The sequence below is a fragment of the Amphiura filiformis genome, chromosome 14 (genome assembly GCF_039555335.1).
Source record: "Amphiura filiformis chromosome 14, Afil_fr2py, whole genome shotgun sequence".
Taxonomy (NCBI): domain Eukaryota; kingdom Metazoa; phylum Echinodermata; class Ophiuroidea; order Amphilepidida; family Amphiuridae; genus Amphiura; species Amphiura filiformis.
Genome location: NC_092641.1, coordinates 29,331,854 through 29,359,746, shown reverse-complemented (window position 1 = coordinate 29,359,746; position 27,893 = coordinate 29,331,854). Strand labels below are relative to the sequence as shown.

At 35.5% G+C, this 27,893-nt stretch overlaps 1 protein-coding gene across 1 annotated transcript; it reads left to right on the top strand.

Annotated features, from left to right (window-relative positions):
* Positions 1-488: 488 nt before the first annotated feature.
* Positions 489-27,682, top strand: LOC140169912 (basic immunoglobulin-like variable motif-containing protein). Its single transcript, XM_072193229.1, has 8 exons — positions 489-545; positions 3,405-3,591; positions 5,048-5,722; positions 10,140-10,278; positions 13,989-14,189; positions 15,389-15,616; positions 21,514-21,597; positions 22,918-27,682. Exons 4-8 carry the CDS (start codon positions 10,181-10,183, stop codon positions 23,399-23,401), a joined length of 1,095 nt encoding a protein of 364 aa, XP_072049330.1. The 5' UTR covers positions 489-545; positions 3,405-3,591; positions 5,048-5,722; positions 10,140-10,180; the 3' UTR covers positions 23,402-27,682.
* Positions 27,683-27,893: the final 211 nt, after the last annotated feature.

Here is a 27,893-nt window from a genome sequence, read left to right as displayed (position 1 = left end):
TCTATTTTACTCGGCATGCCGATTAAAAAAATTCATGTTTGGACCTGGAAATTCAGTTTCATTCGGGAAACATTTATTTCTAATAATATTAATAAGGCTTTAGGCCTAAAAATACAACAGACAGTGCAGAACAGGAAAGCGCGCTTCCAGACTCTGACCCATTTTCCTGCCCAGTGACCCCCTGGCCCCACCCCCTAGTAATAGGCCTATTATACTAGGCCTATAATATAATAGGCCTATTGGTTTCATCATCTTACTCTAGCCGTCTTAGAAAACAATGAAATAAACATCAAACAAGTCCACCGAGACTCCCCATCCAACCAATCATGTCCCCTATTAATATACACACCTGCCAAAAAAAAATAAATAAAAAAATTAGCCCCCCCCAGTAAACAAGCCTATCCATCTGTGGGCCTACAACCTGCATGAATGTTGTCAATAATAGTTTGCTAAAACATCAAAAAAATAAAAGCGTACAATAATAGAGGGCGGTATACAGTATGGATTTCCGGTTGGAGCTGGTTTGTTTACAAACATCAACGCAGGTAAGCTTAGAAATATTTTGGGATTTTCTCGGCAAAGTGACCTAATTTTGCTATTTTGAGAATATTAATGTAAGTATATTGAAGCTACGTATATAGTGATTAATTTGAAGGTAAATTAATCGATGAATATTCTGCCAATATCGTCGAATATTATACTCGAAATCTGAATCGTGTTATTAAGGGCTGGGGTATGAACGTTTGGACAGTATAGCACATCAGACATATCGAATAAGCCCTTTCGCAATTACAACTGCGCATGTGCAGAAACAAAAGTCGCCAAACAAAATTGGAGATAAATACGAGGAGGCTACTGTACATTTCCAATGCGGTGAACTGTGCCGTTTGCATAAAAACATTATTTTTTGTTTTTATTTCTTCATGATACATTGTATTTGATTAAATATATTGATATCATGAAGAAATAAAGACAAAATAATTGGCAAAATTCCAGTACAAGATGTTTTTATGCAAACGGCACAGTTCACCGCATTGGAAATGTACAGTAGCCTCCTCGTATTTATCTCTAAATTTTTTTCCCATAATGCATTGCAAGTATGCCGAAATCTGGAATTGCGAACGGGCTTATTGCATTCTGAATACGAAGAATGTCATTCTGATATCAAATAATTTTGATTTTTTTGAAATTCGCAATTTAATACACAAATATGGCAAATCATTAAAAATTGATATTTTTGATATTTAACAGTACTTGAAGTAAACTTTATAAATCTGATGATTTATACTTAAAGTGTATGTAGGTGGGATGAAAACCTTTCGTATTGAAGATATGGATTTTTTTCCCAAAACACACAAAAAATTAGGTCTTTTTGGGAAAAAATACATATCTTCAATATGAAATGTCCAAATTTTCAATTGACCGTCGGCTTTTCCTTCCTGCTACATACACTTTAAGAATATATCATTAGATTTATATAATTTACTTCGAGGACTGTTATATATCAAAATTTGAAAAATATCAAATTTTTATAATTTGTCATAAAATTTATTATATTGTGATTTTCAAAAATGAAAATTATTTGATATCAGAAAGACATGCTTCAGATTCAGAATGCAATTCGATAGGTCTGAGGTGCTCTCATGTCCCACAAAAATACTGTCGAAACGCATTTTTTTTAGATCCCTTAACATGGTTAAGAAAACTAAAAGGTAGCAGAATTTTGCAGCTTTGTCGATGTTAGCGTAATGAAAGGAAAGCTGTTTTTTGTTGTCCATCAACTCCTCACTCGTACTATCATCCATCTCCAGCATTTGACCTAGTACAAGGAACCTATACATTGTTCCAGTTGTATAAACTACAAATTTCGAACGTTGGAGCACTTAGACTTAGTTAAAAGGGCATTTCGTGATCCACAGCCTCATCCCCACTTTTCTCAAAAAAGTTGAGATTTTTATATCACTGGAAACCTCTGGCTACATAATGTGTATGTACAAAATATTTCTTGCAGATTAATTCGTTTAGCAAAGATATCGTGAAATTTGATTGAATTTCATTCTGGTGCACCTTGCTCGAGAAACACTAGCCACGAATGCTCGAGGCATTCGTGGTTAGTGTTTCTCGAGCAAGGTGCACCAGAACGAAATTACAACGCATTGTCTATGGTAGACTATGCCATAGTCGAATTTTATTAAAAATATGTTATTATTACTTAGTCATGATGAACCCATTTCGTTGAACTCAAAATTATACTGATGTTTATTAAAATTAAAGTATTCAATAGTAAAATGGTCATAAAGAGTTAAAAATATCAGACGATTAGTGACAATAAAAGTAATTGAATGCAACATTATCTTGCATAATTATAACGGCTCACTTTAATACTGAACAATTCTGATTTTGGTAGGTAGTCTATGTCTATGGAGCAGTGTAATACACATAATCATGCATAACTTGGGAACGCAAAATCGGAATCAACTGAAATTTTGGGAATTGGTTTTTTCGTGGATATCTACTGAAAATGTCATAAAAAAGAGGATGCTAGAATCACGAAATACTCCTTTAAGCACATGTTGTAACTTGTTCTCAAGTTCTAACCTTCTCAGGCATGCAGTGCAGGCTTCTGTGCAAGTGACTCTGGGATTTATTTTTGCATTACATAGTAAGAATTCCAATTGAATGAACGCAGCTTGCAACAGTTGTACTCGATACAATCGCGATCGTATATCGCGTATTTCCAACTACAACGCGAAAGCACGACCTTGGCTTGGATACAATGCTAACCAATCATGAGTGCGTTGGCAATGGTTGGATTCACTACCGCGTTACTCACGCACAGTCGCACACGCTGGCGTACATCGCACATTGTACGCAAAAAATCATCACGCTATTGAAAGTTACGTTCATTCAATTGGAATTCTTACTATAGTATTCTAGTAAAATATTAATATTGACAACCTGTATACCCATCCAAACATCATGTGACATTGCTTACCTGTGTGTTCATATCATATTTTGAGGTGAAAAATGATTACAAATTGTGTAATTTGCAATCATTTGTAGAGCAAAGCTTTCTTCGTTCCGACGGCTAAGTATGGTATGATTGCACACCAAACCGCGGCAATATACACAGCACTTCTTGGAGCTCCCGGTCGGAGCTGTGAGTTTCAATTATTGGAACTGACATTTAAGCATGTAGTAAGGCTATACCGTGATCACGGTACCGGGAATTATTGAAGGATTGCACAGTCAAGAATAGGATCCGTCACCCGCGGGTTTGGATCCCTCAGTCGCCCGAAACTTTAAGTTTTAAAAACACCTAAAGCATTGCAATTACAGTGCACAGCTAGTCTAGAGGAGGTATACTTTTCAAGTCCAATGCAAGTGTATTTCTTTATTTTTAGGATGGGTAACCATCAATCTGCCTATTCAAGTGGTTTGGAGAGAGAGGGGACAGATGAAGAAGGGTTGTACCAAAGTGATGAACCATTAACACCAACAGAAGATGAAACCAAACAAGCAATACAAGAAAGCAAAGAACCCGTCCACCTGCCATCAAACTTACAGCCATCACCAAGGAAAGATGCTGCCGTAAGTAGTATACATTTGTATTTGAGATTCCTTTAAACATGGTGTGCTCCTGGAGCACTATTACTTTACTACCTCATAGGGCAGCTATTTGTTGTTTTATTTTTTTTATTTCAGTTTATCATTTTGTACCTTTCAATCCATCGGTGTAAATTTAAAACACATCCGTAGCACAAGTACAGCCCACACTTGTGGATTTTCCTTCCCATCCAAAATGCGACCACAGCATAAGAATTGAAAAGATTTTTGGACAAAATAAGAATTTTTTCATCCCGGTGATCATGCCTCTGTTTTACATGTTAAATTAAATTATTCACAAGATTGCAAAAGGCAATATTGAGAGGAGTGCTGGAACTGAGAGTGTGATCTGGCACAATCCCAGCCAGCAGATAGATATTGTTCTTATACTTGAACAGTCAATACAATTTCATAAACCGTGCACACATTTATAATGAATAGTGCCCAGCGTTGGAATTACGAATTTTTTTTATGTGTAGCAAAATCTGCTGTCAAAATATCCCTTGGTATATTTCACACATTGCAGTGTGTTAGTCTATCAGCCACTATCAGGTAAGGAGACATATTGTGCTCCAGGAGCACTCCATGACTGGAGGAATCTCAATTTCAAATAATCACAGTAAGTCTAGGACTTATAGCATGATGTTGTAAGGGAACAAATCATTGAAGCCCTATTGGGTTATTCCAGTTGAAATACATGTACATCCCTTATGAAAGACATTACCTTCATCTTTCTCATTTATAGGGAGTGTGAATTTCAAATGGGGTTTTACCTGAATGGATGGGTGACTGCATGTGAACTATACACCCCCTGTATGAGAGATTAAGGTCATGTTTTACATTTAGGATATGGATTTCAAATGAAATGCCCACTCCAGAAGTGGGTCAATATTTAACATTGATGTTTCTTATGTGAGAAACATTATAAGATTTATATTGGTGTAGATTATTCATCCAGTAGATCAGATGATATAAAGTTGCAAATAAATTTAAAAAAATTGAAAGTAAAACTTTAACTTGCTTCCAGAAGCACCAGACATCTTCACACATCTGAATGATGTTGACTGCATGGAACCTGTGGTAAAGGTCTCCCTTGCTGTCTATTTATGATACCAGTCAGATTAAAAGAATTTTTAAAGTGTCATGGTGCTAGATTGGCAATTCCAGTTTTCTCATGTATAACTAACTATTTAAGGCCTACATACTTCTTATCAAAATTGTCTAGCTACCTACGGTCAGCCTATATGTAGATCTCAAGTATATTCAGGATTTATTTCAGGGGTATGGGACTTAAAACAAAAGTGGCAATTCTTTGAATGCAAAGTTCATGTGCTTAAACTCCCATAAAAGTTTTGATATGTCCATTAACCATAATGATATCCAGAACTTTTTGTTGTTGTCATAACTTTTCAATTGTAACTTTACCTGCTTTCATACACAGGTCTCCACAAGCCATCAAGCTTCAAGTTGCCACTTCACACCCAAACATACAGCTAGTACTCAAACAGACTCTCTCATTCCAGAGCATCCCCCTTCTTACATCAATCTCCTAAAAGCCACCCTTACACTCCTCTCTCCATTGATGATGTTTACTTGGAGGAGGAGGAAGCGGGCTCTTTCATTGATGACAACGTAACATCCGAGCCTATCGTAGTCGAACCTGATGACGAAGAGTTTGATTATCTGTCATCGTCTCGAGACACTTTAGACCTCTCGTCTTCTCAAGATAGCAGTAACTTACTGTTGTATCAGTGGTCAAGGAACAATATCCAAGTTACTGATCTCATTGATGAACTGATTCAAAATGCTCTCGTTGACGATAAGGGTGTTACTCCCGGTCTTAATGATGAAGACGCACCTGTTGATGCAGAACCATTGAAAAAGAAGAAATCTAAAGTTACGAAAAAGTCTAAAGCTAAGACATCGAAAAGTGTTGATAGCAATGTGCAGTTATCGTCATCATTAGATGCAAGGAGGAAGGACGTGGCGACATGTCTGCATGATATTATTGGCCAAGTCGGTGAGGGGAAAAGTGATGATTTGAAGAATGAGCCTCTTGCGTGGGAAATTGATTGTACTGATTTTGCAGCGCCAAAGAGGAAACCAAAGAAAGCAGGTAAATGGAGAATTGTGATTACTATGGGCCTACATATAGGGGTAGCCTAGTCCAAATTATCAGTCCCAGAACAAAATATTAATTTCTGACATGATCATGTTTTGGGCTTGAACTGTTTCCATATGAAATCTTGATGGCAAATTGGACAAAAGAAGCAGATGGTTCTACTTGACAGCTTTTTAATCCCTATTCATGTTACGTGAATCACGCTATTGTGGACCATCCTTCTGATACTTGAAGTCTTGAGTGTTTGGACAAGCGGAATGGTCTTTTGTTTACCTCTCTGTTTGTAAACAGATGAGCAGGTCAAAATTGTCATCCTCTCCGAATAGGAAAGACAGCGTAATAGTACGGCACTAGGGGTAGCCAGGATTATGGTATGGGGGGCAAGTGATTCTTAGAACTGACAAGGTATACTAACAAGTGAAGTGAAGTGAGGGAAGCGAGTGTAGCAACTAATTGATGGGGTAGTGGGGCCCACCTTAGGACCTTTGGTGGGGTACAGGGGTGAAGGTGGGCCCTGGTGGGGTCCAGGGGTGAAGGTGGGCCCCAACCTGGGGACCAGGAGGCAGAAAAGATCAAGGTTTTAGCCTTTTGGAAGTCCAATTTTCATACATTTTTTACTATATCATGGTATTTTGCTACCTTGGTTACGAATACAAAAAGTGAACAATTTCAGCCCTGGGAGGTTATACTAAATATTCTGAACCATCAACGTTTTATCCAAATTTGTCAAAGTTGGACGAAAGATCACTGTATCAGTACATAACATACAGATGCATGATTTGCCGAGTATAGTAGGCCACTCTAAATGAACCAACAGAATGGAATATTTGGAGGGCAATTGTCCCCATTTCCCCCTATACATGTAGTTATGCCACTGCCTACATGTAGTTCATAAAGGTGCCTGTAGATCATACCTACCTAAAAATGTGAGTGCCTGCTCTTGGGCCTGATTATGGGGGCACTGAACAGTAACCTTCCGCGACCGGAAGTGTAACGTCTGTATAGTACCTTAAAAACACAAAATTTAGGCCAAATATGTGCGTATTTCCACCAAAATGTACGTATGACATCATTGTAGGGTGTTATGTTAAAGCTGACATGTTCTTGTTGCCCATGAATGCGAAAAAAATCACTTGAATTTTGTTTCGTGATGTGTAAGATATCCCACAATGCAATGCGTCAAGAACCCGATTTTGAGAGGTGAAACGCTTACAAAATACGGGTTGAGTTAAAAAAGTGAAATTTGTGAAAAACTGACACTGTCGATCTATGTGCAAAAAAGATATATTAAATTTAAAGAGTGTTGCTCCATCACCAAACAGTTCAAATAACCCCATCTATTGCACGGACTTGGCAATAGCTCGTTCCTTTAGGCCCTCGGCGCATGTATTTTCAATGGCGGCACGCTTACTGTTCAGTGCCCCTTATAACAGCACTTGCTGATGTTCGTTATCTTTTCACTTAACGTATTATAAAGGTAAATTGGATGCCGTGATGCATATGGGTACCAGATCAGTCTTGCCCGAAATTCACGTTATTTTTGCCAGTATTGTGATCATTTAAACGTGTTTCTTTCATTCATTTTGATCGGTAATTAATTTGTTTGTTTTCTGTGTGATTTTCTGTGTTTGTTGGAAGTGCTTTGGTGAAATTTAGAGGCTATTTAGCTATATGATAGGTATGATGTGAGTATTATTTGATCAAAACTTTGCAGCCAGTCATGCAACCGAGTCAAGTTTTGATGCATTAGAAATCATGGCGGCTGGCTATGAGTACGTGTGTCGGTCGGATAAAAGCTTAAAAAGATGCTTCAAAATGCAAAGCCTACATGTGGTGTCCATCGGCTGCTTAGAGAATGGTTTTTGCATACATTATAACAAACAAAACGACAAATATAGTCCTATTAAAGCTTGTATACAGGGCCTTTAGTCCTTCAGTGAGTTTTTGGCCACAAAGCTGAATCTAACTCTAACATGATAACCCTAGCTTTAAATCTGATTTGCATGACCCTTAAACCATAGGCCTACACCAACATCACCTAGGCTGATTAAAATAACCACCTGTAAAGCACTTTTAACCAATAAATCGGCATAATTCTGGAATAGGCCTACTCCGCAGCTCTGTGCACCACTTACTTACCTTAACCCTAGGCCCTTTAACCCTAGCTTTGATCCTAACCCTAATTGATGATCCTAACCCTAATCCTAAGCCGGCCCTGGTCAACACTATAACCACGATCATAACCCTGATCATACCTTAATCCATACTATATCCTAACCCTAGCCCCTAATCATAACCATGCATGATCCTATGTCTAGATAGGCCCATAATCCTACTCCTACTCCTAACCTTAACCCTAACCCTAACCTCAACCCTAACCCTAACTCTAACCCTATAACACATACGGTGCGCCGGGTATAACAACGAGCAATTTGTATATTTCCCCGGGTATCCCGACGATTTCAGGCCGAAATCAGACTGTTGCGAAATCAAGTAGATTTCTTGACTTTTAAATGTTGCAGGGAATATTAATACACTGTAAATAAGAAGGTACATATATGAAGATGACGTCCATAAAACATTTTACTACTTGGGATCTGGCTAGCAGGAATTTCAGAAAGCCTGTTTTTAGTTAATACGGGCCTCATGCGTGATGAATTTTCCAACTTTAAGCGACATTTTAAGGCTGAAATCACACTGTTCCACAAGTAGATATCACGACTTTTAAATGTTGCAGGGAATATTAAAACATTATAAATGAAAAGGAATTATAATGAAGATGGCGTGTATAATAATATCTAAGTACTTGAGATATGAATAATGAGCAAGAATTTCAGCAGGGTCTATCGTACATACGTGCCACTTTGAGCTGCATGCATGCAATTTTGATAAGCGATCCGGTTATGGAAAACGGACATCCGTGATCATGAAAAGTTTACATTATCACATCATTTTAAGGTGGAAAGTTGGTAGGAATTGTTCAACATCGGGTATCTTGTCATTGCGTACCTACGGTGCGCCACGTGTTGACGCCGACGCATCATCATGGGTACGGCGTATAGAGTGAAGTGCTAATTTTTAAGTGCATCCAGTGGATCTCATCATCAGATCAATGCGGTGTAATTTGCATCTATGAATGATACTGGTGGCCTGCACCTGCTATAGAAACTGATTAAAATCATGGTACACAACACAAAATAAAAATACATGCTCGCTGAACTTATAGAACACGTTTTAGCTGTTGACCCCCAGTGCCATAACATGCATGCTTTGATTGTTTTGACTTAAAATATTAGTTGTTTTTCGTAATTTTTATCACAAATAAAACGACATGCTACACAAAAGACACTCTCAATACATTTTCTGGTATCAGAAACGAAAATGTCCTAGGGTTTTGATGACTTTTGATGAGGAATATAGCCTTTACATCCATTTTTTGTTTAAGATGAAATTGAACAAGAAACCCATCCCTGGGCATTTAGGTTAGTGAATATTATGCGTATTTTCCGAAAGTTTTGGACAAAGAACACATCACAAGAAAGGTCATAACTCGGAAAATGATAGTCGTAGAGAGCCCAAATAAAAAGCATTCATCATGAAACACTTCATTCTTTTTAAAAATAGTATTTTTTCACAAAAGTGAAAAAAATTTGGCTCTTCAAAGGGGGCACTGAACAGTAACCTTCCGCGACCGGAGTGTAACGTCTGTATAGTACTTTAAAAACACAAAATTTAGGCCAAATATATGCGTATTTCCACCAAAATGTACGTATGACATCATTGTAGGGTGTTATGTTAAAGCTGACATGTTCTTGTTGCCCATGAATGCGAAAAAAATCACTTGAATTTTGTTTACGTGATGTGTAAGATATCCCACAATGCAATCGTCAAGAACCCGATTTTGAGAGGTGAAACGCTTACAAAATAAGGGTTGAGGTAAAACAGTGAAATTTGTGAAAACCTGACACTGTCGATCTATGTGCAAAAAAAGATATATTAAATTTAAAGAGTGTTGCTCCATCACCAAACAGTTCAAATAACCCCATCTATTGCACGGACTTGGCAATAGCTCGTTCTTTAGGCCCTCGGCGCATGTATTTTCAATGGCGACGCTTACTGTTCAGTGCCCCCTTATCGCGATTACAAATTTCCCAATCGTGGCCTACTGTGCTGTATAAGAATACATGTAGATGAATGTTGTTGTTGTAGTAGTATATTTTGCTTGTATCACAAGGTATCACCTTCATTGTATAATCATTTTTATTCTTTGCTTTTTGTGCCTAGTTCATAGCGCCTTCTTTTTTGGTTTTTGGCGCTTTATAAATGTCAGTGATTGATTGATTGAATTTGTGGAACTGGTTCGAAAGTGATAACTTACAATTAATACAACCATTGTCATTGCTACCATCAGGTGCACCAAAGAAGACATACAAGTCAAAGGCATCTAAGTGGATGATATCGAGAGAAGGTGCAGAGGGGTATGTGCCACCTGAAGTCAAAGTCACAGCTGAACAACTGACACAGAGAAAGATGCTAGATCAGAGAAGATGGTAGGTATATATAATACATGGAAAGTGTAAAAGATATATGGCTCTGGTTTTTTTAACATGTATCAAAAGGCTAAATGACACTTTGGGAGACCCCAGCAGAAACACATGACCTATTTCCGGATAACTTTTTATATTTTTATGTAGTGTAGACCTAGGCTAATCTCCCATAGCTTAACAAAATTTGTCCCAGTTTTCTTTCTTTACTTGTGACAAGACCAAATGTCCAATTGTTAACGGAAATTTGTCAACCTAACAAAAGTGACTAATTTGTTTCGTTTACCAAATAAAACCAGATCAGCTCTGAGTATTCTGTTCAATATTTTATGAACACATGTTAGTACAAGATCCAAGAAATCCAAGATTTACCTAAATAATTTCTAACATGAAAAATTTTGAGCACTTGAAAATTATGTTTCGGACGTTACATTTTCCGTTAACAATCTTGCTCTATTTTTAACATGGTCTAAGTGATTGTTTTATCATGTAAAACATACACAAATACTTTAAATGTTTGCCTCAGGGCAATATAAATAATTGCAAGTGCAAATTTTGTATCGGTTGAATGTTTTCAAATTATGGTGAAGCATTACTTAAATGGGTTTCATTTTCCGTTAACAGTTTTGTAACATCCGAAAGAATACATATTGTCTTATAATTATGTGAAGAACAATACTAGCTTCGAATTTTCATTATTAAGTTGAAGTAGCCGTGACAACAAGTATCTAAATGAAAAATGATTTCACTTCCTCTTGACTTTATGTAAAATGTTGGCCACACAACATTTCCGTTAACAATGGTAACATCCTAATCAAATGTAACATCCGAGACAGAAAGAGTGACATTTTGTTGAAGAAATTTAATTAGAGGGGAAATAAAAAGGTCAAATTGATTGGAAATCATGGGAAGGCCATAGTAGAAATATTTTTTACCATACCCAGGTTTGTTCTTTGAGTGTGCAAACTGTTAACATGTCAAGTTTGTTTCGGATGTTACAAGGCAAAATGTTAACGGAAAGTGAGGCCAATAACAGGGCATTGTAAGAAGATTTTAGAATATACACTTAAATGAATGTGAATTTCTAGTAAATATGGTGTACATCCTCATTTTCCTAATATTGCTGACTCCATTTCACCTTTGTAAACCTTGCTAGTGGAAAAAATTACAAGTTGTTAGCTCTACAATATCTATTGTCTCTATGCATAACACATAAGATAAAAAGCAACATAATTAATTTGGTTCACTCCTTTCAAATTAATTTCATTACTGACATATACACATGTCCTAAGAAATTTATTTTAAATTTGAAAAGCAACTTACACTGAATATTTCTCCATTACACTAGCAAAATACTTTGATTTAAAATGTGTTTCGGATGTTACCCATTTTTTGTTAACAAGTCCAAAATGAAGTTGTAATTTCAATAAACTTTATAATATTTTAGCATTAGATGATATCTAAAACTTATTGAAAATAATTAAGTAGCAATTTTGTCATAATCATTTATTTCAAAATTGAAAAAAGCTGCATTTTCATAAAAAAGTGATCATTTTAACATAAAAAATATAAGTATGTACATGTGTTAGGCCTATATTGGAATCACTATGCACATATACCAGAAACGAAGCAGGAGAAATACTTACTATGCTTCATACAGCTTCATTATGTCCGATAAAACAATAAATTATCAATGGAAACAAATTAACCACTAAGAAAAATCCTCTTACAACAGAACAAGTTTCATGGGAATTATTTGTTAACACAGACTTATGAGCTGTTTTAATACGATCAGTTTTTGCATATTTTATATGTGTGCAAATGATAAATGATTGTGCCTTGCATTAAAAAATTTCTGAGTGTCCATCATGGCAACATACCTGTTGTATATAATGATCTCATGTTTGTTAATTCAACTTCCAACCATCAAACTTTGTAAAAATGTTAACATCATGTAACATCCGAATCACTGCCTTTAATTATACACGTATTTGTACATATTTTGAATCATTTGAATAATTTCAACAGGTTTTCTGATTCAAAGTGATTGATATTATGCTAAAATAATGAAATGTCCCAAATGTTTCCCTCAATAAGTTCAATTAGATTGCAATTGGATGTTAACGTAATGTAACATCCGAAACACTATTAAGTTGGGAAGACGTAAAAGAAAGCCTGATTATGATTGTAAGAAAGGTGTAGCCTTTTGTATTATTAACTTAATGCTTCAGGGAGCTAATTAATTTGGTTTATTATGATGTCCAGTGCACATTTACAATAAGGATGTGGTTAACAATGTATATGAATAAATGCCATATCAGTACATGTATATACATCTAAATTAAAAAATTTCTTCAGTAAGATGAAAATATCATTTAATGATGATTAGATTTTCAAGTGATAGGTTTAATCATCTGACAGTGATTATCATTTACATTTTTTTACTAATAATGTGCTTAGAAATAGGGCCAGATACCTGCAAATAATGCATGTTAACAAAATAATGTAACATCCGAAACCCACGAGTATCTAGAGTTACATTTTTACTATAAAGGCATTATCAAACTTATTTTGATATGTCAGTACTTGGTTATCATTACCTCGTTCACATATGGATTAGCAATATATGTGGATGAAATTAATTACATTTAGAGCATATTTTTGACCACCAAATCTGCTATTTTGCCCATTTTTCAGTTTCATATGCCTGAAAAGTTACCTAAAAGTGATCGCAGAATGGCCATATTTGGTCAATAGTAACTTGGACTCATTATTTTCCTATGACAACTAATTTGGTAACTAATGGGCATTACAGTAATCAATATCTAGCTTTGGCAACAAGTTGCTTTTTTATGAAAAAATCTCATTTGGCCAAAGGGTCTACAAAGTTTACAGACCAAATGAACAGAATTAAGCTCCAAGTTTTATATTTTCATAAAATTCAAGTCATCTGCTTTGAGAAATGACATATTTTAAGTGTCTTCTGTCAATTTCATTTTTACCCTCTCAGTTCACACTTTTGATACATGTTAAAAAAACCAGAGCCATATTCAATACATGGGCTATTCCAGTTGAAATCCATACACCCCTTGTGGAAGATATGACATTAATCTCCCATGCAGAGGGTGTGGACTTCAAAAATGGAGTAACATCTGCAGATAACCTCAATTGGAAATTCACACTCCCTATTTGTGGAAAATCAAGGTCATGCATCCAATTGGGAGTGTATATATTTGAACTGGAATAGCCCAATTTAATTAGTACTTTGGTGCTTTGAGTGAATTGAAGCTGCCTATGCTTTGATATCAATCAAAGACTACAGTAAAACCATAATAAACTGATCTGATTGTGTTGCCCTCAAGTGGGTAAAATGGGAAAGTTGGGTTGGGCAGTCAATTTTTTTTAAACCTTCATTTAAAAAAAAAAAAAAACACACAACTATTATTGCTTTTTCCATTAGAAACATTTGTCAATTTCGAATACTGGATACTTGTATGATAGTGAAGTTAAGACTAATATTTCAATGAAATATTAATTTTATTAAAATATTAATTTTAAGTGAAAAACATTGATTTTTTGTGCATATCTGCAACAACAAAAAATCATTAAAAAAAAATTTGACCCTGATTTTGTTTGCCTCATGTTAGGCAAATAAAAAAGTAAAATTGAAATTGCTGCAATTTGCAGATTATCATTGTATACACTTGTTGCCACAGGTTATGCATCAGCAGACCACAGTACAGCAAGTCATGCGGTCTTTCTTCTCTCATTGGATGTTGGAATTACTTATTCAGTACCCTAGGAGGTGGCAATCATCAGCCTATCACACAAGAGCAGGCTCTGACTGTGCTTGGTTTCAAACCACCATTTGCAGAGATACGATTTGGGCCATTCACTGGAAATGCTACACTAATGAGGTGAGATGGCAAAGAAATATAGATGGGAGAAGGTGGGTTCCATACAGCCCATTGCATACTGCAAATCATGAATCTGTCAAAGAAATATAGATGGGAGAAGGTGGGTTCCATGCAGCCCAGTACATTGCAAATCATGAATCTGTCAAAGAAATATAGATGGGAGAAGGTGGGTTCCATACAGCCCAGTGCATACTGCGAATCATGAATCTGTCAAAGAAATATAGATGGGAGAAGATGGATTTCATACAGCCCAGTGCATACTGCGAATCGTGAATCTGTCAAAGAAATATAGATGGGAGAAGGTGGGTTCCATAGAGCCTAGTGCATATTGCAAATCATGAATCTGTCAAAGAAATATAGATGGGAGAAGGTGGGTTCCATACAGCCCATGCATACTGCAAATCATGAATCTGTCATATTGATTTAATGATTTGTCATATAAACGCATCACTTACATAATGACCACCTTCATTACGCCATAATAATTCAAAATCCATGCATCAAATTTTAAAACTGAATATATCAAAAGAAACCCATTTGTGTTTTTTTTTCTGCAAAGTTTTGATGTCTTGTTTGTCTATAGCCTAAGCCTTTTTCGACAGCGAAGTGGTTACGTAACTCCCTGGTAACTGGATCACACACCTTTTGGAATTGATAGTACATGCCATAGACATTGTGTTGCGATCATTTCGATCGTAGTGCAGAACTCAAAAGCATGATCCAGTTGACATAGTGGTAATCGGATTACACGTAACACTTCGCTGGTGAATTGAAAGTATTGCTTTTGGTGCTAGAGTGTCTTGTTTTCACTGGTCACCACAAGTCATCCTTGACCAGTCATACATGTTTGGTGCACTGACTTTAGTAGCTTTTTAGTGCAAACTTTTGAATGTTCACAAGCTTTGCATGGACCCAAATGGCTATTTTCCCCAATCCAGGGGCTATTTGTATGCTCATGAACTGGTTGATTTCCATAATTATGCTCATGAACTGATTACAGTCAACTGTCAAAATTGATGTACATTATATGGTGATTGCTGCATGAATCACAAGTATTTTAGTATATTATTTTCAATTTAGCATGTCAGGTTTCAAATTTATCCAAATGATCGTGATTTGCAATTGCTCCAGGCTTATATAGTACACTGAATGTTATTTTCAGCTTTTCAATAATCTACTCTTCTAAACTTCCATTGTAGGTGGTTTGAGCAGCTAAACAATCACTACGGAGTACGAGGTAAAACTTACTTCCTTTACAAACCACACGGTAGTAACAGGACATTGGGACGGAGCTCAGATGAAGCTTTACAGTTGCTGAAGAAAGGTCTACAAGATGAAACAAAGACATTCATTTACCATTGCTGGAATCATTATTTCTGTCCTATAGGGTATGAGGATGTGCCTCTTAAGGCTGCTGATGCATACAGGTATGAAATAAGTTGTGTTTATAATTAAACACCTCAAAAAGTTCCCCCACCCTTATTTGAGTGGTCATTGGAGTCAGCGGGTGTCATCAATCAGTAATATTTGGAGAGCATAATTATGTATGCTTGATACCGGTTGAAGTGATTATTATGACTACTCAAACACTATGCTATTCTGCAAATTCCTTCAGCGGTGTCCAACTACTGTTCCTGATTATCACATATGTTATGAATGTTTGCTCACTCATATGATAAACACGTATAATTTTAATCGTGTGTATTGACTCAAAATAATCATCAAATATCACCATTTGGTTTTGCCATCAATCTTCTATTTTCATCATCACCTACTATTTGTATCCTGTGGATCATACTTGGACCATATTTGACTGGTTTTGTTACTTTCAACGATATTTAAGTGACTTTTTGTGTCCGGAATGGGTCCACCAACACCAACAATGGAACTGAGAGGTAGGAGAGGGAAAGTTAAACCCGTGAAAGATGATGATGTGAGTACTGATATTCAACCTCAAACAGAGCCTGACTTGAAACCTTTGTCAGAAGCTCCCTAAGAACGATAATTGATGGTCAAACTTCCTTACGTGAGTCAATTACAAGCCTCCAAAAACGTCAAGACAAACTGGAAGCTATGGTTAAAGAAAACGAACAGAATTTTGATGAATCGATTGAATTTCAATCATCCCGTACATCAGACATAGAAAAACAGGTCTCAGCTTTAAAACAACAAAATTCTAAGCTGATACACCAAATAGATCAACACAAAAGTGATGTGAAGAAATTACGTGAATCAAGTGATAATCTAGAAAGGCATTCACGGCGTCATAACTTGTTGTTATGCAACTATGGTCCTGAGAAGAAAGATGAGGTCCGCGCAGATATCGTAAACAGAAGACTGAGAAAAGATCTTGGGCTGAACATTACGGTAGAGGTTGCCCATCGGACGGGTAGACAGAGTCAAGACAAGAATCGTCATAGGCCAATCATTTTTAAAGTACTTTCGCTAATCGATAAAGATTCCATTATCACAGCAAAGAAGGAACTTAAAAGGCCTCATATTACATCAAGACCGGCGAAATCGAGTCAGACAGAAAGGAACGGTTCAGACTGAAATCAGTTGCGGAGACCGCGTATAAAGCTGGCAAGAAAACAGTTTTCAAACGCGGTAAACTGTTCATAGATAATAAACTGTACAAAGAATCAAGTGACAACGCTGAGAATACGGGTTCTCAAGAGAACACGGGTTCTCATCACGATCATTCGGACTAGGACAGAGATGGCTGTTACGAATTGGATGCTGGAACATTGGGGGTTGGTACTTAGAAAACTGTGAATTGCGTAAAAATATTATTGCTAAGTGTGATTTTGATATTATGTGTCTTGTAGAAACTCATATGAAAGAAAATGATGTTATAAATGTTCCCAACTATATGTGGTTTGGTCATAATAGATCCGTTCTCCATTGTAAAGCAAGAAAAGGTTCAGGTGGTGTTGGTATTCTTGTACATAAACGTATTCTTAAATCTTTCACAATCAAAACTGTGGAAAAAAGCATGATGGTATATTGTGGTTGAAATTTACTAACAAAAGTGCCAAGGAAAGTTTTTATGTTTGCTGTTGTTATTTACCACCCGAAAATTCAAGTCGCGGTGGTCACGCTGAAGAGTTTTTTGATGCATTAATTTCTGATATTTACAAATTTCAAGATACTGGTTCGTTGCAAATATGTGGTGATTTTAATGCCAGAATTGGTGACAGTGTAGATTATATTGAAGGTGTTGATGAAGTTAAAACTCGTAAAGTCATTGATTTTAGTACGAACTCACAAGGTAAACCATTCATTGACTTTTGCATAAGTGCTAATATGTGTTGTCTAAACGGTAGAAATGATGATGTAATAGATAATTTTACTTGTGTTTCAACAAAAGGTAAATCAGTTGTTGATTACTGTCTCGTTCCATATGATGGATACATGAACTTTGCGCAGTTCGAAGTGTCACTTGTTCAAGATCTTATTGAAAAGTATAGTGTGCCTGTGTGTAGTACTATACCTGATCATTCATTGTTATCATGGGTGTTCAAAACTAATGTTTTCTCTTGTTATGAAAAATCTGTGAATAAGTCAAATGTCGACTTGAAAAGTCTGGCTAAATTGTATGATACGCGTGAAATACCGTCCACTTTTCTTATGGATGAGTCTAGTGTGTCAAAAGCAAATGAATTGATTGCTGAAATAAATACCAACCAAGGCAATCAGAGTGAGGTTGACAGTGTTTATGACAAGTTTGAAACTTACATTAAGTCTGCAGTTGAAAAGAACTTTAAGAAAAAGAACAATAAGCGTGGTAAACACAATAAGGGTATGAGACATACTCCTAAACCATGGTGGAACGAATCACTTCAATTGATTTGGGATGAGGTGTGTTGTAAACAAAAATCTTGGCTAAGATGTAAAATACCAAACATGCGTAATACCTTATTTGTGCAATATAAATCAGCTCATAGACAATTTGATAAAGCTGTGAAGAAAGCTAAACGACAATTTCAATACAGTAAGATCAAAGATATTGATGATATGTTGAATGGTGACCAATCTATGTTTTGGAAAGAGATCGGTAAAATTGGTGTTAGCAGTTGTAAACAAAGTAGTAGTATACCAATGGAGGTAATAACAGATACTGGTGAAACTACAGATAATACTGACCATGTTTTAAACAAATGGTGTAATGAATTTGAATCGCTTTTCAAAGCTGACGCAAATAATTTTGATGACGAGTTTTTGTCACATATAAAGACAAAATTGAAAGATCTTGAAGCTAGTTCGTCTGAAAAAGATTATACTGCAGTTAATCTCAATAAACCTCTTGAGCTTGATGAAGTTATTGGTGCAATTAATAGAGCTAAATTGAATAAAGCTGCTGGTGTTGATGGTATTGTAACAGAATTACTTAAGAACAAAACTATGACAGTTGTCCTCCATGCTCTCTTTAGCCGTTGTTTTACATGTGGTATTTGTCCCTCCAAATGGAGATTTGGTTTAATAAACCCAATACCTAAATCTGGTAATAATGATCCTAGAGATCCGATGAGTTACAGAGGTATAACGCTGATTTCAGTGGTATGTAAAATATATTGTGATGTGATCCGTAAAAGGCTCACAGATTGGCTTGAAGAAAATAACATTATCAATGAAGAGCAGAATGGTTTTAGAAAGAACCGTGGTTGTCTTGATCATTTATACACATTTTCATCTATTGTACAGAATCGAAATCTTTGTAAAAAAGACACATTTGCTTGTTTTATTGATGCCAAGAAGGCATTTGACCGTGTCAATCGTGATTGTTTATGGTATAAACTTAGAAGTATAGGTATTAATGGTAACTTTTATAACTGTATTAAAAGTCTTTATGAAGATGTGAAATGTTCGGTAAGGGTTAATAACTTTATGACAAATTGGTTTGATGTTGAAATCGGTGTGAAACAAGGTTGTTTACTTTCTCCCGTGCTCTTTAACATTTATTTGAATAGTATTGTGAATGAAATACAAGAATTAAACTGTGGTGTTCCTGTGCTTGATACAAAAATTGATCTGCTAATGTATGCAGATGATATTGTACTTGTTGCTGAAAGTGAAAGTTCACTTCAAAGAATGTTAGACTGTGTATCAAATTGGACTAAAAGATGGCGTATAAGTTTAAATGACACAAAGACTCAGGTAGTTCATTTTCGCACTAAAAGCCGTGATAAATCTAATGTACAATTTACATGCTGTGATACTAACATCTCTACAGTAAGTGGTTATAAATATTTAGGCATTTGGTTTGACGAATATCTTGATTTTCATGTGTCTACCCGAAATCTAGCTGCTTCTGCATCCAGAGCTCTGGGAATGGTCATCAGTAAAGTCAAAGCCCTGGGTGGTATCAATTTCAATTCTTTCACCAAGCTTTATGACTCTTTCGTTGGTCCAATTTTAGACTACGGCAGTGGGGTCTGGGGTATTGATGAGTTTTCCTCGATTAATTCTGTGTTCTACCGCTTGCCGATTTTTCCTTGGTGTTGGGAAATATGTTCCAAATGACGCCATGCTTGGTGACTTGGGATGGGTTTCCCCTTTTGAGCGTCAAATGCAGTCAGTGGCTAGATTGTGGAGTCGTCTTTCAAAACTAGACAGCAACCGTTACCCAAGTAAAGTTTTTCAATGGTCACAACATTTAGCAGGTAAAGGTATTAAGAACTGGTGTTACAAAGTAAGATCGTTATGTTCTAAGTTTAATTGTGATCTAATTTTGAGTATTTCTGAACAGATCGGTACTTTCGAAACTTAGTTAATCATATATCCGATGCTGCTAAATTGTTTGTAGAAAATCGTTGGAAAGAGGCAATCTTTAATGACCGAAGAAAGAACCCAAATGCTCGCAATAAACTTCGATACGTATCGCACCTTTAAATCCACTTATGGCACTGCTGAGTATGTAAACACCATTATGAAGAAGTGTAATAGACGGGCTTTAGCCCTCTTCAGGTGTGGATGCGCTCCAATTGCCATTGAAACGGGTCGTTATAACAACACTCAGGTACAGAACCGAATTTGTAATATTTGTAATATGAATTGTATTGAAGATGAGTTCCACTGTTTTATAATTTGTTCAACGTATAATGATATCAGATCCAATTTCTTTAATGACATGGTTAAATTTAACCCAAGTTTCTCAAATCTTTCAGATTACAATAAATTTATTTTTGTAATGTCAGATGGCAACCATTGTTGCAGGGTAGCAAAATTTGCAAATGAAATTCTCACACTTCGTCAATCTATTGTGTACACTAAGGGATAAATTGTAATTATTATTTAGCTGTCTCCTCATGTACACGTCAACATCATGCTTGCTTCTGCCATGTTAGCATTTGCGGCTTGCTTATTTGGTTCTTTTGGTCTAGGCCTATAGCATGATGGGCGTTTGATGAGGTTTCAGCTAACATTTCCTTGTGTTTATTTTTAAAAAATGTATATGCATGTTGTTGTTTTTAAAAAACCTTGACTATATTTATATATAGTATTATGTGCTATTTATATGTATTATTATGTGCTATATTTTTATATTGTATATTATTGTTTTGTCACTCATAAGCCAGAATTGGCTGGTCTCTATGTGAGAGTGTGACGTTAATAAAGATTAAACTAAACTAAACTAAACTATGTCACGTGTTGCTACACAGCTTGATCGGCGGATGAGGTGCTGATGTGATGATGACATGATTCAATTAGCTAATCAGAACCCGACTTCTGTGCTTACGCTATAAACAGCACCAAATCTTGGACCGCTGAAGAACCTTGCTGAAAACTATTGTGGAGACTCTCTTTTTTTGGAAGTGTTTATTCTGTTTCTTTTATAGGACTTTTTTTAGGGGATATCAGAATCAGTTCATTACCTCCACAAGTCCAGCTTTTGGAGTGTGTTATATGGCATGGAATAATCCTGTCTTAAAACATACTCCTTTCTATATTGACTGTGAGCTACATTGTACATATTGCTGTGATCATGACACATTGTCAAATATAATCCAATTATAAACCTGTCACTGCTAAAAAATCAGTAACGTCACCCTCTGTTGGCAATAAATAGTACAAAAGCTTGATCGCTACACGTCCGAAGTGTTTGATGTGTAAGATAGAGACAGTTTTATAGTGAACTTATTGGGGACCATGTCGCATTTATAACAATACTACATGTATGTATTTGTGGTTCTATAATACAATGTACATATGACCAGCAGCTTCAGTCACATCCTGCTGAATGATTCTTTCAGCCAGTAAATTAGGATGTTGAAATCCAATTATCATTTGAATTAATCTTTAAATATTATCAATTGGATTCCAGGGGAGATTTGACACAGGACGAAGTAGAGTCATGGATACTTGTTGGAGAGAGCAGTCGTAAACATCCAGGCATGCACTGCTTTAAGTAAGTACATGTAGGATATCATGAGTTCTCCTCTAAATTTTGGTCAGTCCTAATGTCTAATGTCAGTGTATTTTTTGTTTTGAATTATTGTAAATATTTAGGTAACCACTGTGCAAGTCTTGGTCTACTCCCCATTCCAGAAAAATACAGCACAATTCTTTTTTGGATTAAAAAGTATTATCCTGTTTTGCCAATGAAACATAGCTTAATCCTTTAGTTAGTTCTAACTAGCAATGAAAGTCAGATTTTAATATTTGGTCAATCGCTGGAAATAAGGACCTAAAACATGCATTTTGGGGGCATTTTTTGACCATTTTTATATTCTGTGACAATCAAGCCCAAAGACTTTAACAAAGACTAATTACAAGTTATTCATTTTGGTTTTTGAAAAACACATTTTCTAATCTTTTTCTTCACCAATTAGCAAAAATAGCATATAATATTAAAATTTGAGCTAACTCTTAGCCTATACTTAAGATTTTGAATGTTTAGATTTGTGCCAAGTCTTAAAATTTTGTGATTACAATTCTAAGAAAACTGGCAAAATTGCATGTTTTTGGACTATTTCCCCTCAAATTGCAAACATATTAAAAATTGACTTTTATTACTAGATAGAACTAACTAAAGGATTAGGATTTACCTATGTTTCATTTGGCAAAACAGAATAATATTTTTTTTTAATTCCACAAAATTAGTGCTGTATTTTTCTGGTATATGGAGTACATCATGTAGTGATCGTACTAATGGATACATTCTGTTTCAATGAATACACCTTTCGTTATTTAGGAAATCTTATACTATGATTTCTTCGTGTTAAGGTGATACTACACCCCCTGATAAATTTTGTGAATAATTTTGGATTAATTTTCTCAAAAAATAACTAACAAAAGTTATGTATATTATAGGACAAGGAATCCAATTACTTCATGAAATTTCAGTGATTCAAGACAAGTGGTTCATTATTATGTTAAGAAATGAGGTACATCTAGCGGTACCTCTTTTCATAAATCATAAATAATGTGCCGCTTGTCTTGAGTAACTGAAATTCCAGTGTAGTAACTGGATTCCTTGCCCCTTAATATAGATAACTTTTGTTACCAGTGTGTTATTATTTTTGAGAAAATGCAAAAATAGTCACAAATTTGTTAAGGGTGTAGTACCACCTTAAATTATCAATATTAATTATTATTAATATATTTTTTTAGACAACGTAGCAATGGCATCGCTTTTTGCATCTGAGGTTTTCATTTGGAGTTCAAATGTTGGCTGAAATATGTATTGTAACCATAATGCTTGTGTTATTTCTCTTATTATATGCAGGTGGTCGGATATCTCCACTGATCTTAACTGTCAGATGCCACAGTGTCTTAACATCCGAAAACTGAATCTCGGAGTCCAAACTCGCAAAACCAAGAAAGTTGGCGGCAATCTCCATTGTATCATGGTCTTCCAGAGAAATCAGTGGCAGGGGATCACTGCACTGAGAGAGTCCAACATGAAGAAGTCTGGGAAAGAGACTATCCGTGGTAAAAGAAAGAAAGGTAGTAAAAAAGCAAAGCCTTCAGCACAGGCTGGTGGTAATATGGAACTGAATGGAAAGGAGTCAGCGAGGGGAGCAAATTTAGGTGGTGATGTGGATAATGTCAATGCAAGATTTGGAAGTGAATCAGTGGATGAGTATATGAATGGTATTAATATGGTTAAGTTAGAGAATGAAAGATACATGAAATGTGGAGACTATAATAGTGATGACGAAGAAAGTGAAGGTGATGTAGAGGAGGAGGATGAAGAGGGGGAAGAGTAAACAGATGTGAATATTGGACGTGACATTATGTCAAGATAGTACTACAGTGTGAATTGCACACATTAAAATCCAGTCACAAGGTTCATATTGCCTTGTGTAAGCACATTTGGGCGTCACACTAGGGTAATTGTGACAAGTGGTAGAAGTAATCGGGTGATTAGTTTTTCGTAAGTGGAAGCAGTACATGAATGTGAAGTCAACATTTCAAATAAGTTGAAATATTTTTTATGATAACTGTTTATGATCACTGTTTATCATGAACATATGATGTTTCTGTAACCATCAGTACTCGCGAATGACATTCAAGTTGATATCACACATTCATGTGACTGCATCCACATACAAAAATGAATCCTGACGATTGAAATTAGGCACCTAAAGTTTGCTAGTAATGTAGCTTCATATTTCCAAGTCGCAGTATCAAAATCGTGCACATAAATTTGATCATGCAGAGTACACATACACAAGGACCATTAGTTGGTCAGTACTCTTGCTACACAACTGTAAAACTGTAAAAGAATTGACATCATTACTGAACATGAGGTGAACCAAACTTTAGTTTCTTTATTTTTGTGGGGATGACCACTGAAACAAGGCAAAAATGTCAAGGTCATTTTGGGGTCATTCAAGGTCATCTTGGGTCAAAATTGCCAAAGACTGCTGCAGGTTCATGAAATTTGGTGGGAACGGCCACCTTAGTGAGGCAAATAATGTTAAGGTCATTTTTGGGTCAAGTGAATTTGCGCCGGTCCTAAGGACCGTTAGTTGCCCAGTACTCTTGCTACGCAACTGTAAAAAAGCATTGACAACATTATTGAACATGAGGTGAACCAAACTTTAGTTTCTTTAAGGTTTAAGGAAATGTGTCGTATGGAAGAAATCAGAATAACTTTGGAATTCTCTGCCACAAACCGAATTCTTTGTTCGTACTTGAAAAAACACATTAGGCTATATTTAAAAAAATCTTTTTTCTCTAAGCTCCTGCGCGTTATTTTTTTAAAGTAAAATCCTGCTTATTAGGTTAATGTAAAGTCATATATTTTTTCCTTTAAAAAAAATTTCAACAGAGAGCCAACAAAAATCAAGATACGGTCTGTATTTGTGATTTATTTCTTTAAACAGTCGTACAGCACATCGTATATATGGATGTCACAGTATCAAAATGCATAACGGTCACCTTGACAAGCATTTCAAAATTCTATATTTAAAAACAAAACGAAAATGCATTCCACATTAGGTTTTCAGTTAAGCTGAAAAGCTTTGAGACAAAAGATTTATTTAATATAGCCTTATTAAAGCCCACATTGTGTCTCTTTGTGGAACTTTGAAAACATGTTATTATTCTAATGACGTCCATATTGTATCTCTTTGTGGAACTTTGAGTTCCACTGGTGACTGGTGCAGTATTAAAATACTGCACCAGGTTACATTTGCCAACATAAAGCATAATTGAATTAGATAGCTTCATTCATGTGTGTGATTTTGATGTAGTGATTATTTGTCTTTCTTTTTAACTCAGAAAAGACAATGTTGTAAAAATACTATGAGTATTACATATCAGCTTGCTCACTGACATTATTAATAAACATAAACTTGTGTTCGCAACCCCTTCCCCCACCGCATTAAATTATTGAAATTATTTGAGCAAAAGGTAATTTTGGCAGATTTTCAGAAATAACAGAAAAAAGTTTAAAAATAAATTTAGTGCTTCAAGTGCTTGATGTGACAATGATAAACATTTATGTTCAAGATTGGAACAAAAATACGCACTTTGCATTCATTGGGAATATTAATGATCTATTTTGAGTCTACGTGTTTACAAACAATAAAAATATGATTGGATCACACATCACGTATCTTCAAGAGGTTATGATTAGTTGTAAAACCGCAAATCTAATTTTGTCAAAGTTTAATATCACTTCATCTTTAACAATGTAAACATCTCAAAAAAAGTAACTAACCCCCCTTAAATAATGGCCATTATTCAAAAAGGGGCTATTGTATTGCAAATCTGTAAAATGCATTGCAGCAGAATTTATTTCTGCGCATTTTGACACCTCATTTGATACGATAGCCCAGAAAACAATAAAACATGGTCAATTTAATGTAGTGAGGTCCAAATTTGAAAGTTGCACTTACATACAAATTTTTACAATACAAAAACACTCAGATATCATTACACAGATTTCCTTCCATTACACTGAATGCAAAATCAATAGCATTTACTGCAACTTTCAAATCTTGGGCTACATTGATTTAAATGCACGCAGTGACATCAATATTTAGTCAATTGCTATACATGAGGTGTCAAAATGTGCAGAAATCAATTCTACTTCCAACACATTTTACAGATTTGTAATACAGTCACCCGTTTTTGAATAATGGTCATTATTTAAGGGGGGTTAGTTACTTTTTTGAGATGTTTACATTGTTAAAAAGATGAAGTGATATTAAACTTTGACAAAATTAGATTTGCGGTTTTACAACTAATCATAACCTCTTGAAGATACGTGATGTGTGATCCAATCATATTTTTATTGTTTGTAAACACGTAGACTCAAAATAGATCATTAATATTCCCAATGAATGCAAAGTGCGTATTTGTTCCTATCTTGAACATAAATGACCCATGTGTGCATATTGTTTCTACATGCACACATAATCTACATGAGTAAGCTGTGCATTGCGTATTAAATACACATTACAACAGTGAGCGGAAGATACATTTAACCAAAAATTATTTTCATGAAATGAATTTGTAAAATGGTGGTAATGAATGACAATAATAACTTTGCCCCATCTGTTTTACTGTCATTGCGTGAAATCATTTGGGTTTGTGTATTTTACATCAGGGGGTGATGCTCCTTGGGAAAATTCCCTTGGTCTAAAAGAAACCCCTCTGATTTCACGCAATGACTTCAAAACAGATAGCGCGCAGTTATTATTGTCTAAATAATGACTTTAACAATATGCAGTGAATGTGTGTATAAGGTTTAAAACAAATTGAAGTGGTGTGTGTAAGAAAGTTTTGCAATAATTAAATTTTGATATGCAGTATTAATGACATGGTGACAAAATGTGTTAAAACAACAAATTGTTTTGAAGCTGTAACCTGTAATATTCCGGTGTTTTGTTATGACAAAATGTGGTAATGCCTATACACATAATGTTTTATATTTAATATTTATAACTTATATAGGATTTCCCAACATATTTTCACCTATGAAGTGCTTGTTATGTTGTGTACCGGGGTGGTTGTGTACAGTGTATAAAGTGTGCAGCTTTTCCTGGATTGGCAGCAGAATCCCTCATTCAACAGGAACTTAAGCATTATTGCTGCAGTAAGCTGCAGCTTGGCTGGGGAAGGCTGTGCACTGGTAAACAGGTATGGGCCCTAAATAGAAACAAATGTGTAATCCCATCTTGAAAGTGTAACTTCAGACTATTATTGCCAAACTAAATGTTTTTATTCACAAAATAGAGACTAACCAATGGTGGTAACCCATGATTTCTAATGTTCTGGTCTCATTTATAAACACTGATTTAAAAAATTAAAAAAAAGGATTGTTTTTAGCGACTGTCTGTTGGAATTTTCAGAAGAGCATTAAATAACTCTTCTGGAGTCTTCAAGGAGAGCTGTTTAGAGCATTCACAATAGAATGTAAGGAGAGACTGGTGAACTAAGAGCTAAAAATCACTCTCCTATATCAGATTTAATGAGAGTAGTAGAGTGTGATTGCTCGCTCTCCCTGATTTCTAATGTTTTTAGCAATGCAACTAAATGAGGCACTTATACTATAATCAGCTCGTAATAGGCAATGATTATTAGGTTTTGTTACTACGCAAGTCAATAAACTTTTATAAGCTTGTGTCAGTCACGAAAACGCAATTTGCGTAGGTGTTACGGCCTGCTCTGTGTACGCCATTCTATATCAATACACAATGTTTTGAGTCCCGCCTATTATGAGCTGATCAGAATAAAGCTGTTAGGCATGGGCAGTGGACACTCTTGTAATAAACACAACCTAATTAAAAAGTCGCCACTAGTTCCATCCCCATTTAATCAGAGTCTTTTGCCACAAACTCATCAGACTCTGATTAAATGGAATGGAACTAGTGACAACTTTTTAATTTGGCTGTGTTTAGTTGTACTGGTATGCAATGTAAGTCATTCCATCAATCATATTCTTTATGTAAAAGGTATATTATACCAAAGCTGTGTTATTGTTAAAATTGTGTTATTTATTTCATACTAATAAATTTGCCATACAGATACATGGATTGTGAGAAAGATTTATTATTATTATTATCATTATATTTGTTTATATTTTTGGCCCCCACACATTATGTGGGGCTTATGTTATCAAACAGATGGTTGCCTGGTTTCTTTCTTTCTTGAGCTTATTTGCATATTTTGCCTACATTTTCATTAATCCACTCTGTAGCTATAACGTAATAACCAATCAACTTCAAATTTGGTTTGGTGATTGGA